This window comes from Manduca sexta, chromosome 28 (genome assembly GCF_014839805.1).
Source record: "Manduca sexta isolate Smith_Timp_Sample1 chromosome 28, JHU_Msex_v1.0, whole genome shotgun sequence".
In the NCBI taxonomy this organism is placed as follows: domain Eukaryota; kingdom Metazoa; phylum Arthropoda; class Insecta; order Lepidoptera; family Sphingidae; genus Manduca; species Manduca sexta.
Genome location: NC_051142.1, coordinates 3,298,676 through 3,314,621, shown reverse-complemented (window position 1 = coordinate 3,314,621; position 15,946 = coordinate 3,298,676). Strand labels below are relative to the sequence as shown.

Genomic DNA, 15,946 nt, shown 5'->3' with positions numbered 1-15,946 from the left:
ATAGCTTAAGACCCTGGGAAGATAATAATAGGCTACTTTCTATCCCAAGTAAAAATAGAGCGAGACTTTTATCCCGGAAAACTCGATCAAGCGGATAAAGCCGCAAGTAAAAGCTAATAAAGAATACAATAAGTTTTTGTGCAAATATATTTTATATTTCCATTCTAATTGAAACATAGATTTCCTAAAACAACACAATAGCATAAAAATTAACTTGTCAATAAGAAAAACATATTCTGACACGTGTGAATTAAATAATAAAGCTATTTAAACATAATTACCATGCTTCGGTTTTCTAAGTATCTGCAGCAATCATGAATACGCACTTTCCCGCCATGTTACAATGGCGTCGACAATTATCATATTATGTGGACAATAGCAATCCCGAGAAACCGTTATCTAAATAGGTTCAAAGAAATATCGATGACAAATATGTAATTAATTTATCAATGGATTCAACAAACGTACAACTAATAAAATGGTCTAATAGGTTATCGTTTTGATATTCATTTCCATTCAGAAAGTATAAACGCAACGCTAGCGTAGAATAGAAATTTGGCTGTTAACGTTATCGATTGTCAACGGAGATTTATTGTAAATGACTCTATATCATCAAAATACAGTTTAATTTTGTATGACAGATATTGGTTTGAACCGTTTGTCGGTCAGTGCGTGTGGGAGAGTATTAAGACATTCGATACTAGGAAATTGAATCCTCAATAACCCTTCAAGTTAAAACTTTAAAAGCATGACAAAGAGATATATTTATTTTGTGAGTTTGATATAATCATAGCAGTTTATTTGACTTTCCACTGGCAGAGATGTACTGGGAATGTACACCGAAAATTTGGTTGGAAAACAATATGCTAGATCATAATGGTTGCAAGCTTTGTTAGAATCAATCCTATTATAATGTTGGTCAGTTTATAGTTGAGGTAATTGAAATAACCTTGCCAGTATTTTTTCTATGCATATATTATTCAATATAAATTGCCATAATTGTAAACATAGATTTTGTTAATAATACTTTATTATAATTTAGTATAATTTTAATTATCTACCCTCCCTGAACTGCACATTTCTTATTAAGACAAAATCTCAAAGACAAATCATTGTTTATTTACATTGTAAATTCAATTTGAAATATTCTAACTCTGTAAATACTCCCTTTAACTTCATCAAGTTATTTGTTTAACAAGATTATTTTTAACGCACATAATTTAAAGAGACGTGGTATTATAAGACAAATGACGCTTTGTCAGTGGAAACATCGTGAACGAGTGGACAGCAGTAGAATAACAATACATGATCATTTTTTACCCAACCTATATTTAGCCTGGAACTTGAAAAGCGTTTTCATATTAATCATAGCATAATATGCGCCAAAGTGATGAATAGGGTTTCTTTTAGTATTGCATTATGCGATCGAATACGGTATACTAATCCGGTCTTATAAGATCTGTGATAAGTTAGCTGCTATGTGTATGCTGGGGGTGTCAACTATGGTTCCTTTGACGCTGGGAGGTGGCTGAACTTAAGATTAAGCAGCCAACCACGCTCTAAACTCAGGATCCCTTGAATATTACAAAACAAAACTTAAGAATCCAACCCAACAAAAAGTATTGACTAAGATGATCTCCGGTGTAACTTTTACCATCGGCACTCAGACGTTTTAACACTTTTTAATTTTTGTAACCCCATACCGGCCGGTTAGCCCGCGGCTATGTTTGGAGTTCGTGACACCGGCGCAAGCGCAGGCTTATTATTAAAGCAAACGGACGGACGGCCCGACGGGCTGATAACCACTTGCGTATATGTAAAGTGTGTAAACACTAGACGGTGCGCTCACATTTCTACGGATCGATGGATGAACATGGAGGAAGATGCTTGCGCAACTCAATGGTTAACTTTGAGAATGGATTTTTAACTAATTATAGACATCCTTTGAGTTTTTGTCTTGACCGAAACAATGAGCATATTGTGTACGTATGAGCTTTTACATTCATAGACAGATGATAATGCAACTATCGTATTCAACAATCGATTATTAAAGACATTTTTACAACGAAGCAAATAAATATTTTACAATTTCTTCATTAGAACAACAAGTCGAAATTTCACAATGCATCTGACACAATGTGGAACAACGTTATCTACGTTTGGTTGTTTACCGACAAAATAAAGACGACGGACCTGCTCAAACACGAAGCACGGATGCGAGACAGGTTTGTTGGTAAACGTCACGTTCCGAAGGCTGATCGAAGTTTGGAGATTTTTCTACGTACAACCAGACCACCCATTATAGCAGTTTGGGTTTTAGACAATTCCTTAGATATGCCTTGAAGGATATTAACAGCAAAGTAGGGAAAAAAAGTATTACTTACACTCCTTTATAATATCGTAAGGCATGCTAACTTATTATTTTCTTTCTCATTCTTCTTTTTAAAGCAGTTGTTCTTATAAACGCATAGGAATCGCTATAATATCTCATGTTCTACAATGACGTACTACAAAAATCTGGGATATACTACAATTAAAGTTATCAACAGCTAATGCGGGAGGTATACCGTATACTGCAGTCCTAATTATGTGGCTTTTAATTATTCACCCATTTTTAGTCTAAAAAATATATAGCTAACAAGGATTGACCGACGAAGCCTTTTGCCTTCTAACACGCGTCACGCTAAATTAATCTCCCTAACATGACATGCCCGTTCTAAATACTTAATTTTACCTAATAAACACAAGTGTTGTGCGAAGTTGGAAAAAAATAAACAATGGCAGACTTTCGCATGAGAAACTAACATTTCCCATACAATACTGTGGCGAATGAGCAATAAAAACATCACAGCCTCATTGGTGATGTAAAAACCTCAAAACAATTATTTTACATAATGCTCCCGCATGTGTTGCCAGCTCTTGTGACAAATACCCGCTCACCAACTTAATAAAAATACTTTAAGATGCGATGTTTGAAACATTGTAACGATGTTTTTCTTCCGATCCTTTGAAATTATCTATCAATATTACACGGTTATAAACTTAAGAAAGTAACAAAATTGTTCGCCTTTATATAATGTCCGTATCTCAAAAAATCAAATTAAAACAAAATTACGCAATCAATTTCGACACACCTTTCGGCGTTTAAAACTGTAACATTAAAAAACGTACACGGCGCCCTATGATATTCAAAAGCGCCGTTCCATCAACTGCCATACCTCATTTTGAATTAACCAAACTGCATAAATCTTAGATCGTACAATTTTATGTGTGTACCAATTGCGTTAATAAAATTACGGAAGCACACACTTAACGATATAATAATTAAGTTGTTAGCTCACAAACCAATCACGAAAAGTTATAGCTCTGTGAACCGTAAACTGCGAACGAGCGCACTTATTTGACTATCTAATTATGTCTCAAACTATTTAAATGTACTCACTTAAATTATATATTTATTTACTAATGTTTGTCAATTAACATTATAAGCGACATCGGCACTAAAAAAATAAATAAAAAATACATTATGAGGAAAATTAAAAACTGTTTATAGAAAACCGGGTTAGGAATTAGATTTGAATCACGGAACATATGAATGATTTGATAAATACCAAATTGGCAAAATAATTTATTATCTATTTACATGTTTTTGTTTTATATAAATATTTTTACATAATAAAAAGTATATAAAAAATTGCATGTTACTCTTTTTAATGGCGCAATTTTATTGACATTCCAAATTGTCGGCAAACCCGCGAACGATTTATAGTCGGAACTCAAATGCCAAGGTAAGTAACGTAAACTATATTTGATACATTAAAAATGTGCTTAGCAATATATCATTATCACATCTATCAATTATTTTCAACCTAACAGATAATATGTTCATTGATCCATTGAGACGAAATATAAAATAAAAGGTCAATATGATCTGAATATTTGAAACAACTGGTAATGTGCTTTACAAATTCAAAAATGGCATGTTGTTGATCTATTTTGAATATTATGCTACACTAATGTTTTAAATATTGCCAAGCTGACCTCTTAGTAGATAGCTACGCCGCAGCTTCAATTATTGTTCTTATTTGCCCCAAAAGATACAAGCTAAATATTATATCAGAACGAATAAAATCTAACGTTAATTATATTGGCCAACAACATACCAGCATCAAACATTTTGAACTAAAATAGTATTTACACGGATACGGACAAAATGTTTTCTACGGATTGTGTGGTCCAAATACTCAGACTATATATGGAAGGCTGGCTTTACGATATTAAATTTGTTATCGATATATGGCGAAAAAACGAAAAAATCTTTACGAAATTACCGAGCAAAATGTTCAAGTCACCTTTCCTGTTTCTATCATGAAACCGGTTAAAACAACGTTTAGTTTAAACTCCAAACACGTTAAATCTCCCGCGCGATTACATCGCATTTTGCTTAAGTTCCTGTAAGCTGCGATTTTAAAATACTTAACACTAAATTGGCTGTTTAGTTTTCAGCGTACGTCATATAGGACAAGCAATAAAGCATCATTTGACATGGCGATCGTCTTAAAATTCATGCACCCAGTGCGTAACCGATGTTACTGTTCAAATATTCAGTGTTTCTCAGACGGCCGACGTTACAAATAAGTAAAGGCAATTCTGGGAACAATTTCTTGTCGACGACTCGATTGAGCGAAACACGTTGAGATGTTACGAGTTATGCAAATGTGTTACGCAGCGCACAGATATAGTCTATGGTGATGACGTTTAGTAAAAAGCGCGGGAAGCATTTTTTTCTTTTGAAGTTATGCAAGGGCACATGTAAATGTTATGCCAGCATATAAATGTTTTAGTTATCCTTGACACGATAAATATATTTTATCAACTGTGATTCTTGAGGTACAACACAAAAGTTGCTCAATAGATTGTACAAACTTTATAAATTACTGCGTCCTACATAACTAGACCACATGTCATATCATCGTAAATCAACGAAAACGTGACAAAACAACTGTTAAACAATATTTGCATACTACAAGGCGCAAGGAGTCGATTGCAAATGGAGATAAGTGGGGAATCATACGGAGGCCGTTTAGTTGAGATTTATAAGTGACGGCGAGTGTGCGATGAACTCCGCCGGGACCAATCGTCTCGACGCTCACAATTGACCATTAATTGCTTATGTTTATACAATTGGAACGATGTCCGCGTTTGTACAACACGCTCGCATGTGTCGTCTATTTCAATACAATTGGACTGTGGTGTTACAAAGAAATCATGTACTATCACTTGTCTTCAGTTACATTATCGGTTGTGGATGTTTCATGGTACAGTTTGGGGTAGGTTTGTGAAGTCATTGCTATCTAAAGTACTTATAGAATATTTGTTTTAACTGCTATTAGTACATTGTTAGGGACTCACAGGATTTGTTGTCCAAAATAGGAATTATTTTTGAAGAATAACTCATTAAACTAAGTACTAAGATAATGCGAGATGGAAGACGCATTTACAAGCCCATATATTTATATGAATATTCTAAGAAAATATGGCAAATAAACAATAAGTATTCAATTATATAATTCCAGGAACTACGTGTATAAATAGTATTCTTTTTCGCTTACACACTAGAGACGTCTGAGAGGCTCATTGCACGTCCATGGCTCAACGTACTTTGCATAGAAAACATTTTTATAGCATTAACAACAAATTTATGTTGAATAAGCACATTATCAATGCAACTGGCATACAAAACATATAATTTAGGATGAAATTTTGTAATTTATGTAAAAAAAACTTTCCCTAAAAGTGGCGTTTTTATCAACATTGTCCCTTTCTCTAAGCTAAATATAACGCGATGGTTGATCAATATTCAAAAAGTCCCATCATGGTCCCGACCACAGAAATCGTGCGTAGGCGCAGCGCATACAAAATGTATACTTGAGGCATTTGTATTCACACGGCTAGGTTTAGACGAACACGCAGTGGGATATGTATAGAATAAAACTGTTCTTTCTTATCTTGTACAGATCTGGGATACTTTAATGTTTTCATTTGTACATCGTTCTGGGAAGATAGGCTCGCTTGCCGCGGGCACGCGTGCGAAATTATGAGATTACCTGAGTTGGGTCGCTTCTAATGGGTTTAACGAAGATAAGGCAATCATTATTGTTTATTACAGACGCTTTCGGACATTCTGACTATAGTAGGTAGTCGAACTAAGAACTTAATCGCCATATTTTATAGAAATGTTAAAGCTGCATGTTTTATTATCGTTGCTTGTAGGAATAATCGTCAGTTTTTCTAAATAGGTTAAAACTCCATAACGCAGTTACTAAGTGCTTTACAGAATAAAAGCTAAGAAGGGAAGGCCTTTAGTAGGGGAAGATATTATCTGATCGGACCGATGTATTTTCGCTGTGGGATAAACACGGCTATTGAAATTTTGTACGGAATCCTCTCATATACTACAATCTGATTGGTAAATAATGGTGACTAGTACTTTTAAAATCTAAATTCATGTGTTAGCAATTAAGTAAGATATCGTGGAACGTTAAAATAAATAGGCGGTAAAAATTTAAAACATGCTTTCTTATTTTTTTCTATAATTCAATTTGCTGAATACCTTTAATATCTATAGTATAACAAATGGAGCGAGCCAAAGGCGCAAGCAGTTTAATCTTGAATTTTGTATTTATAGGGTCATTGTGACATTACCGTATTGAATGAAACCACATATTTATCTTCATGAATAATGGCTTTTTGAAAAAGTTAAAAAAAAAATAAAATATTATTTTATTAACTATTCACGCTCTAATGACATTATTACTAATCTAAGAGAATTCATTGCAGCAGCAACATCAGATTTTCAGTCAGCAATACACTCACGCACACGCCACATCATGCCAAACTTTAAAAATATCAAAAACTCACAAGTAAAATTAATTTTTTTGTTTAAAATATTCGTTACTCATGGATGATTTTCAACACAATGTTAGGAAACATAAAGACGCGTATGTAGTTTCTTTTATTAACGCAATGTCAAAGGACCCTGTATAAATCCTTCGGAAAGGACTGTTTAAGCCTAATAGATGGTAGAAATTATACTACTACTACCGACAAGGCATATCTATCTCTACATGGTTATAGATATTAGGTAAGCACATTTGCTTTACATTCAGTAAGCAGACGGCAGTTGAAATTGGAGTCACGTCTAATAAAACAACATCTCAATTAACGGTTTACTAAGCACAAGCCATTTGATACACATATCGGTAATTATGCACTGTAAAGACTGATATACATGGAAATCGTTTCCAAAGATGCTGACTGCTGAGGCTACAACAATGCGCGTAAACAACGTTCAGTTTCGAGAAGTTATTAAATGCACACGAAGCTGTGCGCATGCCGGTGTCACAATACAATCCGGACAATCCGAGCCGACATCAACAAACGCGGTACAATTAAAAAACATTAAAAAACGCGATGCGTTGAATTCACTCCAGTTTTTAAAACGACTCGTTTCACAAGTCCGTAGTGTGAGAACCGACAGGTAAGCCGGCCGGTTGCGCGCGACACCGCTTCGAGGTAAGCTTCTCGTGTCGCAACACCACCCCGCCGCGGCCGTGTTATCGTCTGGACCGCGCTTTCTTAAGCTCGCCAACAGATCTTAAACTATCGCAACTGGCACTTACCTTCGACGCGTTGGATCCTGGTGGCCAGCGTCGTCGCCACAATGATGAAGGACAGCAATTTAATCCCATAATCCGGTATAAAGTTCCTCGACCACATTTTGTAGCACAACATTCACACATGGATCACACACATTTGTTTTACTCCTGCTGTCGTTATAACACAATACAATCAACACTCACGGAACTAAATGTAAAAACTGACACTTCATTTTGTTTTTGAACTGTTGTTACGTCGAAAACATTTGTTTATTGGACATTTTAGCGGTAAAACACGTTCAAAAATAACGTAAAGCCCGGTAGGAACATGCGCAGCCGCGTCCTGCTCACATCTGACGGCTTTGTCAGTAAATACACAGCGTACGGTAAATCAAAATGGCCGCCGCTATCCCTGTGTGCGTTGAGGCTACTTATAACTTTACGTATTTTCAAATATATTCCTCTAAACAAAACAAAAATAATAGTTTTCGTTCTATTACAACAATTCACGCATTATTTAAGTCATAAATAAGTGAATTTACGGATAAAAAACCGTGAGAACATAAATACGCACACATACACAAATACGCGGAGGAATGTTGAGTCAATGGAGAAATCAAACGAGACTACAGTGCTGTGTGCGCGCAACCAGTTGGGTGCTTTTGAACTTTGTCGTTTGACAACCACAACAGAGATGGCGCTAAAAATAAATTAAACTAAAGTTGATTTCAGCGATGCCTTTTATCACAAATATACATTTAATTTATAAATAGTACATGAACGTATTTTTGATAAAAAAATGTGATATAAAATAATCATTATAATACATTTTACTAAACGAGGAAGGCATAAATAAAAACATTTTTGAGTTATGAATAAAATATTAGGTTGATTATAATTTTCCAGTTATCAAAACTTGCGCAAAATGAATTAAACATGTGTTGTTTAATCGATATCCGGTTGCTAGACTCAACACGCGGCTCCAAAGACTTTGTTTTTAAATCATTTAATAATAATTAAGCCACAATGGCGACGTGTTATGAAAAACATCCATTTGAAATCGAAACAGAAGACCGGCTGACCACTATAAACACGAAAATATTTGAAATTAAAAAGAAGATACAACTCTCAGGTTTGACTTAGTATACATTGGTTTTTGCAATTCATGTTTTAGTCCTTAGTTAATGTTTAGTTTTATTAATATTTCCAACTCCACCCTATCTTTCTATTTGATTAATGTCGTTGCGGAATATTGACAAATTAGTTTTCCCTGAGACTCGCCGAGCTTCACCGCTCGGTGTCATAAAATGCGTGCCACTGCTGATCCTGGTTTATAGGAGTTGTAATGGTGGGTGTGCGGGCAGGAAAGTCCCTAAAGTTTTAATTAACTTATCTAACAATATTTTTAGTTTTCACAAAGAAAAGAATATTACTCCCGTATCAGTCAATATAACCGTGTGAGTGTAATACATGACAATATAATTACGATGCAGCTATTGTCATTAGTTTATAAATATGCAAATTGAAAAGAATTGTAGTTATACCCGTCTGTAATATACACATGGGCATAGTAGTAATCAATTAACACATTCTAGTTAAATAAATAAAATACACACAAATAAATATCAAATATAGACGCTCTCTAAGTCGCGCTTAATAAATTATATTTAACACATTTTAAAAATTGGTTTCTCAAAACACGAGCTCAGCCTTATTTGAGAACTTCTGGCAATTATTTTCTATACTTTTCTTTCGTTTAAACAAAGATCATTTTAAATTTAAATATTTATATTGGGATTCAATAAAAGCGGTGTAAAACATCACTTATTTCCAGAGGGGCAAAGGAAGTCACACTACGAAGAGAATGAAGCTGAGAAACAACAGAACAACGATCTGATAGATACGCTGAAGAAAGAAATAAAACTGAGATTGGCCGAACTCGCAGAGGCGAGGGCCGTGATTGGTGAAGAAGAGATCCAGGTCAAAAAGTATTTGAACAACGTATGCCCTATCGGCAACAAGAATGCTGACCAGGTAATATTTTACAACAGTAATGGAGATTGGGGAAAAGATTTAACTAAAATATAAGGTCAGACGACCCTATTCCGTCTATAAGGGCACATCCGCCTCTTTTTCCCATTACGGGCGTTCTGTTTGAAGGATAGCTTCGATAGCCGTATAGGGATTTACCTATATTGCTATTAAAGCCGCCTTTCGATTAGAACACCCGCAATTGCAAAAAGACTTTAATATTTTATAGAGTTTAAATAATGTAAAAAAATGTCGTTTGATAATGAACTTCTAGTCTATTATGTCTTAATTACTTATCTGTTTTTAAATACAGATAATCCACAACCTTGATTTAAAAGTGATAGAGCAGCGGAAAATGCTGGACCTGTTGAAATACGAAAGGCGCAGTAAAAAGAAAAAGTTAACTGAATTAGAAAGAGAATACGAATGTTTGCTCATAGAAAGTACCAAAAGTGATCTCGTCAAATCGAAGATCACAAGCAGAGCTCGGAAGGTAGCCATATTATATTTAGTTACACTTTAATTATAATTATTTCAATATATATTGTTTTATTGCTTGAAAGATAAGACCGATCATAAACATGTAGAAACACCATCCAACAACTTGAATGACAAAGTATTGTTTGATATTTCACTGAGCTCGCCATCTTAAGACATGAGATGTTAAGTCTTATTATGACCAGTAGTGACACTGGCTACAATGTTCTTACGATATCTTTAATATACAACTATAAATAACTCTTCTTTCCCCGAAGGGATACGCAGGGACACTATCGGGAGTACATACAAGGATTACGTATATATTATTTCCATCCCAAATAACGTAAGGCAACCTATTGCGATCAGACATTATCAAAAAACCTTTACGAATTATTCTTACTCAGGCAATCGAACTTATAGTCAACAGTTATATACTTGATTCGTTATCTTAAAACCAAGGAGATGAATGTAGTAAGATTTTTATATATTATTTATAAACATAGTACATTTTTGTTTAGCACGTGTCACATTTGGAGAACGAAATTCATAAAGTGTTGATACAGTGGACAGAAGCGGAATTAGTCAAGAAAAAATATTTCTCTATCAGGTACATATAATATTAATATTAATATATATTTCTTCGTCACTTATATATCACTGGCTCATTATTACAGAACCCTATGTTAATTTTAATTTATACAGGAAAAATGAAATAAAAATTTTCATGTTGGTAAAAATTTGCAGACAATAACTCATGGGGTTCTTCATATATCTTTCGGGATTATTGAAAATGTTAACCGAAAATATCTAGAATTATATGTTCCATATATAATTCAATTCGTGCAAAAAATATAACATAGATCCTTGTAATAGTTAGCCAGAGATATCCTTTTCTACATAATTTAAGAAAAAACTGTTCAAATTATTAAGTCAAACCAACTTATCACACACAAAACCTGGAGTGCTATTAACTTAAATAATATATTACAGACAAGCTCTAATAGACGATTCAGTGAAGTTTGAAAGCTCACTGTCTCGGATCGAAGAACTATTAAAAAAACAGAAAGAAGAAATTATGAAACTCGAGGTAAGCATGTGCCTTTGTTCGCCGTTATATCTATGTGACTAAGATCTATTGACATTAACGAATGACTTTAAGTATCAAATTCAGAAAAAAGAAATCACGTCGAATTGAAAACCTCCTCCTTTTTTTTGAAGTCGGTTAAAAACTAAAAAAATACGAGTAGTAAATACATATTTAACTTTAAAATTGTTTTTATAATATTAAATTATTTTGAAAAACTGGCTTCTCACCATATATGATGCTACAAACTCCCTAACACCTACATCCAATCCAAATAGTGTTAGTATTCATTTAGCCGTACATGCTCAGCACGTTCGTGAAGAGGCGGCGGATATGCGCGTGCGTGCGACAGCAGCGACGGCGGCGGAGGCGGCGCGCGCGCACGACGCGGAGCATGCGCGCGCCTCCGAGCGGGCGTACTTCTCGCAACGGTTTACAGAGAGGAAAAGGGAACTGGAAAAGTTAGAAAAGAGGGTGTTTCCTCCACAGAGTATGGAATAATTATACAAAACTCTTTAACCAATTAGCGACTTCACAATGATAAATATGCAATGTCTGTATTATTACAGCAAGATCCGTAGTCCGTCAAGAATCGACAGGATCAGTGGAAGCAGAAGCGGTCGTCGAAGAAACCTCAGCCGCGGCGCAAATGGAAGAAGTATTCCAAAGACTTATGAAACTTACAGGTTACACATTTTACACCCACTTTAATTCTGCAGCTATAGTTCTACGAGACGCAAAAAATTGTGAGGAAGGAGGTTGGGTAAAGCTATTGACACAATAATAATTTGACTATAAAAATACGCATAACTCTATCTGTCATTCTACAAACTTACAGAAAAGTAAATTATAAAAGTCCCCATCAACGCTTGCAGGAGTTACAGAACCAGAGGAGGTGTTCGACAGATTCCGCGCCCAGCGCGAGACGTGCAAGCGACTCAACTACCTGCAGCAAACAACGGAAGAAGAGAAACTCGATCTAGAACAAAAACAAACCACCCTCATGGCTGAGCTGGAGGCGTTCAAATTCGCTTCCGTTAAGGATAAAGATGAGTAAGAATATTATCACCCTTTGCTCAGGAGTCTAAAGTTCATCGCGTGGAAGATTTTCTTAGATGAGTGTTCAAATCAAAATAAGATATAACTTATGTTTCTCACATGATAGTAGTGTAATTGGACGTAAATACGCAAAAAGGATCGAACCCATAGTATGGTCGAAAATAAGCTAAGTATGCCAAATTAGTTCTAGTCTATAAAGTCTACATTTTCCATTGGTAAAAATATCTTAGTCAAAATATATTAATTACAACCTTTTATTAACAAAATATAAAATAGAATATCAATGAGCAAGATCCTTTTTGCGTATCTACGTCCAATTGTAAGAGAATTTTTAGAATCGGTTCAGTGTTTGATTCCAGAGATTACTGTTTACAAATTCGGAAACTTAACCTTCTTGCAGTAGTAATGAAATATGTTATGTTTTAGAGGACAAGACCAAATAAATGAGCTTAAAGAAGAAATTCAAAAGGAAGAAGTAATACACGAAGAAGTAGCAAAGAAGATAGAAGAACTCGAAAACTTTCTATTAGATATCAAACAACTGCTGTACGATTTGTGCAAGCTTCTAGATGTAAGTTATAATAAATTTCTAATATCTTAAGATGAAAAAGACTCGATATCACAAATCTATGGTAATTCATGTGATATACAAATGCTTATCGGAGTTATAGGTCTACACATAGATATGTACATTTCCATCAATCGCGTAAAAAAATAATGCTATTTCCTTATGTACTGACTCGGTATTTTCTCGTTTTACCTACACGAAAAACATTTTTTTTTCAACCATAGATTTTTTGATATAAATGTATCTTACAGCGACATCTATCGTCATAAATTCTCACTAACAACTAAATCTGAAAAATACAAAACATTTTAATTTTTTTGGAGATAATACCAGATCCCAGCATGCCCGAATGGACAGCGGAGGCACGCGACGTGCAGGAACTGGTGATGGTCCTCACCACGAGGTATGAGAAGGCGCGGGTGCGGGCCGACGATGTCAAGGAGCGAAACAAAGATGTCACTACTATCATCGTACCATCTAATGTGAGTGTTTATACTCAACCTTTTTTTAAAGAGGCCACAAAAACGTTTCGATCGTGATGCGAGGGCCGCAAAAATTTTTTGTTAATAAAAAACAAAATTCAAAATTGGAGATGTATTAATTATTGAAAAAAAAGCTGGTCACAATAAAGCCAGCTATATAATATATGATTTTATGATGGGTTCGAAATATAAAATCTTTGCCTGTAACTCAAGATGGGCCAATCACAAAGATCCGGCGGGTCGCAGGTTGAGTATGGCTGCATTAAACCATCATCACTACATAGTATAAAACAAAGTCGCTTTCTCTGTCCCTATGTGTGCTTAAATCTTTAAAACTACGCAACGGATTTTGATGCGGTTTTTTTAATGGATAGAGTGATTCAAGAGGAAGGTTTATATGTATAATAACGTCCATTAAATAGTGGAGAAATACTGTTATTTTGTTATGTTATAAGTACCCGTGCGAAGCCAGAGCGGGCCGCTATGTTTTTTCATATACAACGTTCACAGTTTTTCTGTAGTGTATTTAGTATCAGCATTGCACTAGTGCGAAGCCGGGGCGGGTCGCTAGTTAAACTATATAGTTAGTTATAGACCGGACATCAGAGCTAAATTTTTGCTCCAAAAGTTATTACCAATATGTAATAAATTGCTGTCTTATTGGGAATGTCCGTACGGCAAGATAGTCAGTGGCCTTAGGTATTAATACAAAAATAATATATTTCCAGAAAATATATTTGCATTATAAATGTGCAAATCATATGGAAAAAATATCAATTTTACATTGCTATTTTGCTATTTCACGTTAAATTGAGTGACCATGGCTTCTTCCCAATGTCTGGTCTATAATATATTCTCAGAACTCTGGTTTTTATAAATCCATTTAATAATGTGCACGAGTGAAGAGTTGGGTCAACTTGACTATCTCACATTTGATAGTTTATTAAAAGAACAGGGTAGCAGATATCCAATACTCATCGTATATGGTCTACATAATTACACATAGTGGCGGCGATAGCCTAGTTGGTTGTGGAACAGACTGCCGAAACGAATGTCCGCAAGTTCAAAACCCAAGGGCACACACCTCTAACTTTTCTAAAAATTATGTGTGTATTCTTTGTGAATTATCGCTTGCTTTAACGGTGAAGGAAAACACCGTGAAGAAACCTGCACATCTGAGAAGTTCTCTATAGGAATTTCGAAGGTGTGTGAAGTCTACCAATCCGCACTAGGCCAGCATGGTGGTCTAAGGCCTGAGCCCTCTCAGTAGAAGAGGAAGCCCGAGCCCAACAGCGAGATAGTATATAATACAGGGCTGATATTATTGTCTACTTTACAGTGGCAAAGCGTCCATACAACCAGATTCCTAGCGGCTTCCCTTTTAGTTTTATTTACGTTTATCTTTATTTTCTGTTAAATTGATCGCGATATGTTAACTTAGGTATGTTTTTTAACCTCTGGTTACCTTTTGAAGCATTGCACTCTTCGCCACTACTACATTATGTATTTGCCTCAATGAATATAAGGCGGAAATCTTTCGCTACTGTTACTTTGCTTTGGTGGCCTTTAGTAAAGCAAGGAAACAACAGCAATAACAACTAGCACCCATACGCTAGTATTTAGCTGAAACCTGCAACCTACTACGATGTTTTTAGCCAACAAGTGCCGCTGCTTCGGTGGCCGGTATCAGCGTCCACAGCCAAAGCACCCCTAAAGAATCTGAAAAACCACTCCCTACATACAAGGAATTGGTACTAAAGGAACCAGTGAAGGCACCACGTAAGTATATTTTTCTTGATAAATTTTCTCTCATGCAACCATCATCATTAAAAGATTGACTTGAATCAGCCGTAATTATAATACACACAGAAGATCTAGCAATGACCTACCGCCTCATAGGAATACAAGAGTTGCCCATTTCATAAGTTAAATTTAACGCTATGACCAAATAGGAGCGAGGCATAAATGTTTTTGCGACATTTATGCGTCGCTCCTATTTGGTCATTGCGTGATGTTATATAGCCTATAACCTTCCTCCATAAATGAGCTATCCAACACTAAAAGATTTTCTCAATTCGAGCCAGTGGTTCCTGAGATTAGCGCGTTCAAACAAACTCTTCATATTTATATAATAGTATAGATTATAATTTCACATTTATCGTAAACCAAAATCTGCGCCTAAACTGACCAGAATGGCACGGAGTTACTGTCAGCCAAACAAAACATCTCAATAAATATAGATATTATTGGGAAGGGAAACATGTATAGACATTGACTTTATTTTTTGATATTTTAAAGCGTCGGACGAAGAGGAAGACATACCATCGCGATGCTACCTGAAGCGGCAAGCGCAATTGATAGTGGACACCAAGTGCAGAAGAAAAGGATATAGAGCATACCCGAGAAGATAAAAAAAAATCATTTCCATTCCAAATTAAACAAAAAACAAGCACCGAAACAATATGTTATTGAGAGGATTGTGTTTAATTATAGGATAAAAAAAAAACAACTAGTTATAGGAAAAGGAATTCTGTGAATAGAATTTTAAAATATATTACCAATGTAATATAATGAATTACAAGGC

The 15,946-nt window shown here is 35.1% G+C and overlaps 2 protein-coding genes across 3 annotated transcripts in view; one reads left to right on the top strand and one right to left on the bottom strand.

Moving 5' to 3' along the window:
* Positions 1 to 8,218, bottom strand: part of LOC115443316 (neurogenic locus Notch protein) — a 150,670-nt gene extending 142,452 nt beyond the window's left edge. The window contains exon 1 of one of the 2 annotated variants that reach the window (XM_037444301.1): positions 7,683 to 8,218. In XM_037444301.1, the coding sequence (XP_037300198.1) occupies positions 7,683 to 7,794 (112 nt within the window). In that variant the 5' untranslated portion in view covers positions 7,795 to 8,218. The remainder of the gene's footprint in view (positions 1 to 7,682) is intronic. The other variant, XM_037444302.1, reaches the window with a different exon arrangement.
* Positions 8,219 to 8,585: 367 nt separating this feature from the next.
* LOC115443317 (cytospin-A) lies at positions 8,586 to 15,937 on the top strand. The gene is made up of 12 exons (XM_030168674.2): positions 8,586 to 8,790; positions 9,493 to 9,692; positions 10,003 to 10,182; positions 10,688 to 10,776; positions 11,160 to 11,256; positions 11,563 to 11,743; positions 11,823 to 11,939; positions 12,129 to 12,306; positions 12,739 to 12,883; positions 13,204 to 13,362; positions 15,018 to 15,141; positions 15,661 to 15,937. Exons 1-12 carry the CDS (start codon positions 8,685 to 8,687, stop codon positions 15,771 to 15,773), a joined length of 1,689 nt encoding a protein of 562 aa, XP_030024534.2. The 5' UTR covers positions 8,586 to 8,684; the 3' UTR covers positions 15,774 to 15,937.
* Positions 15,938 to 15,946: the final 9 nt, after the last annotated feature.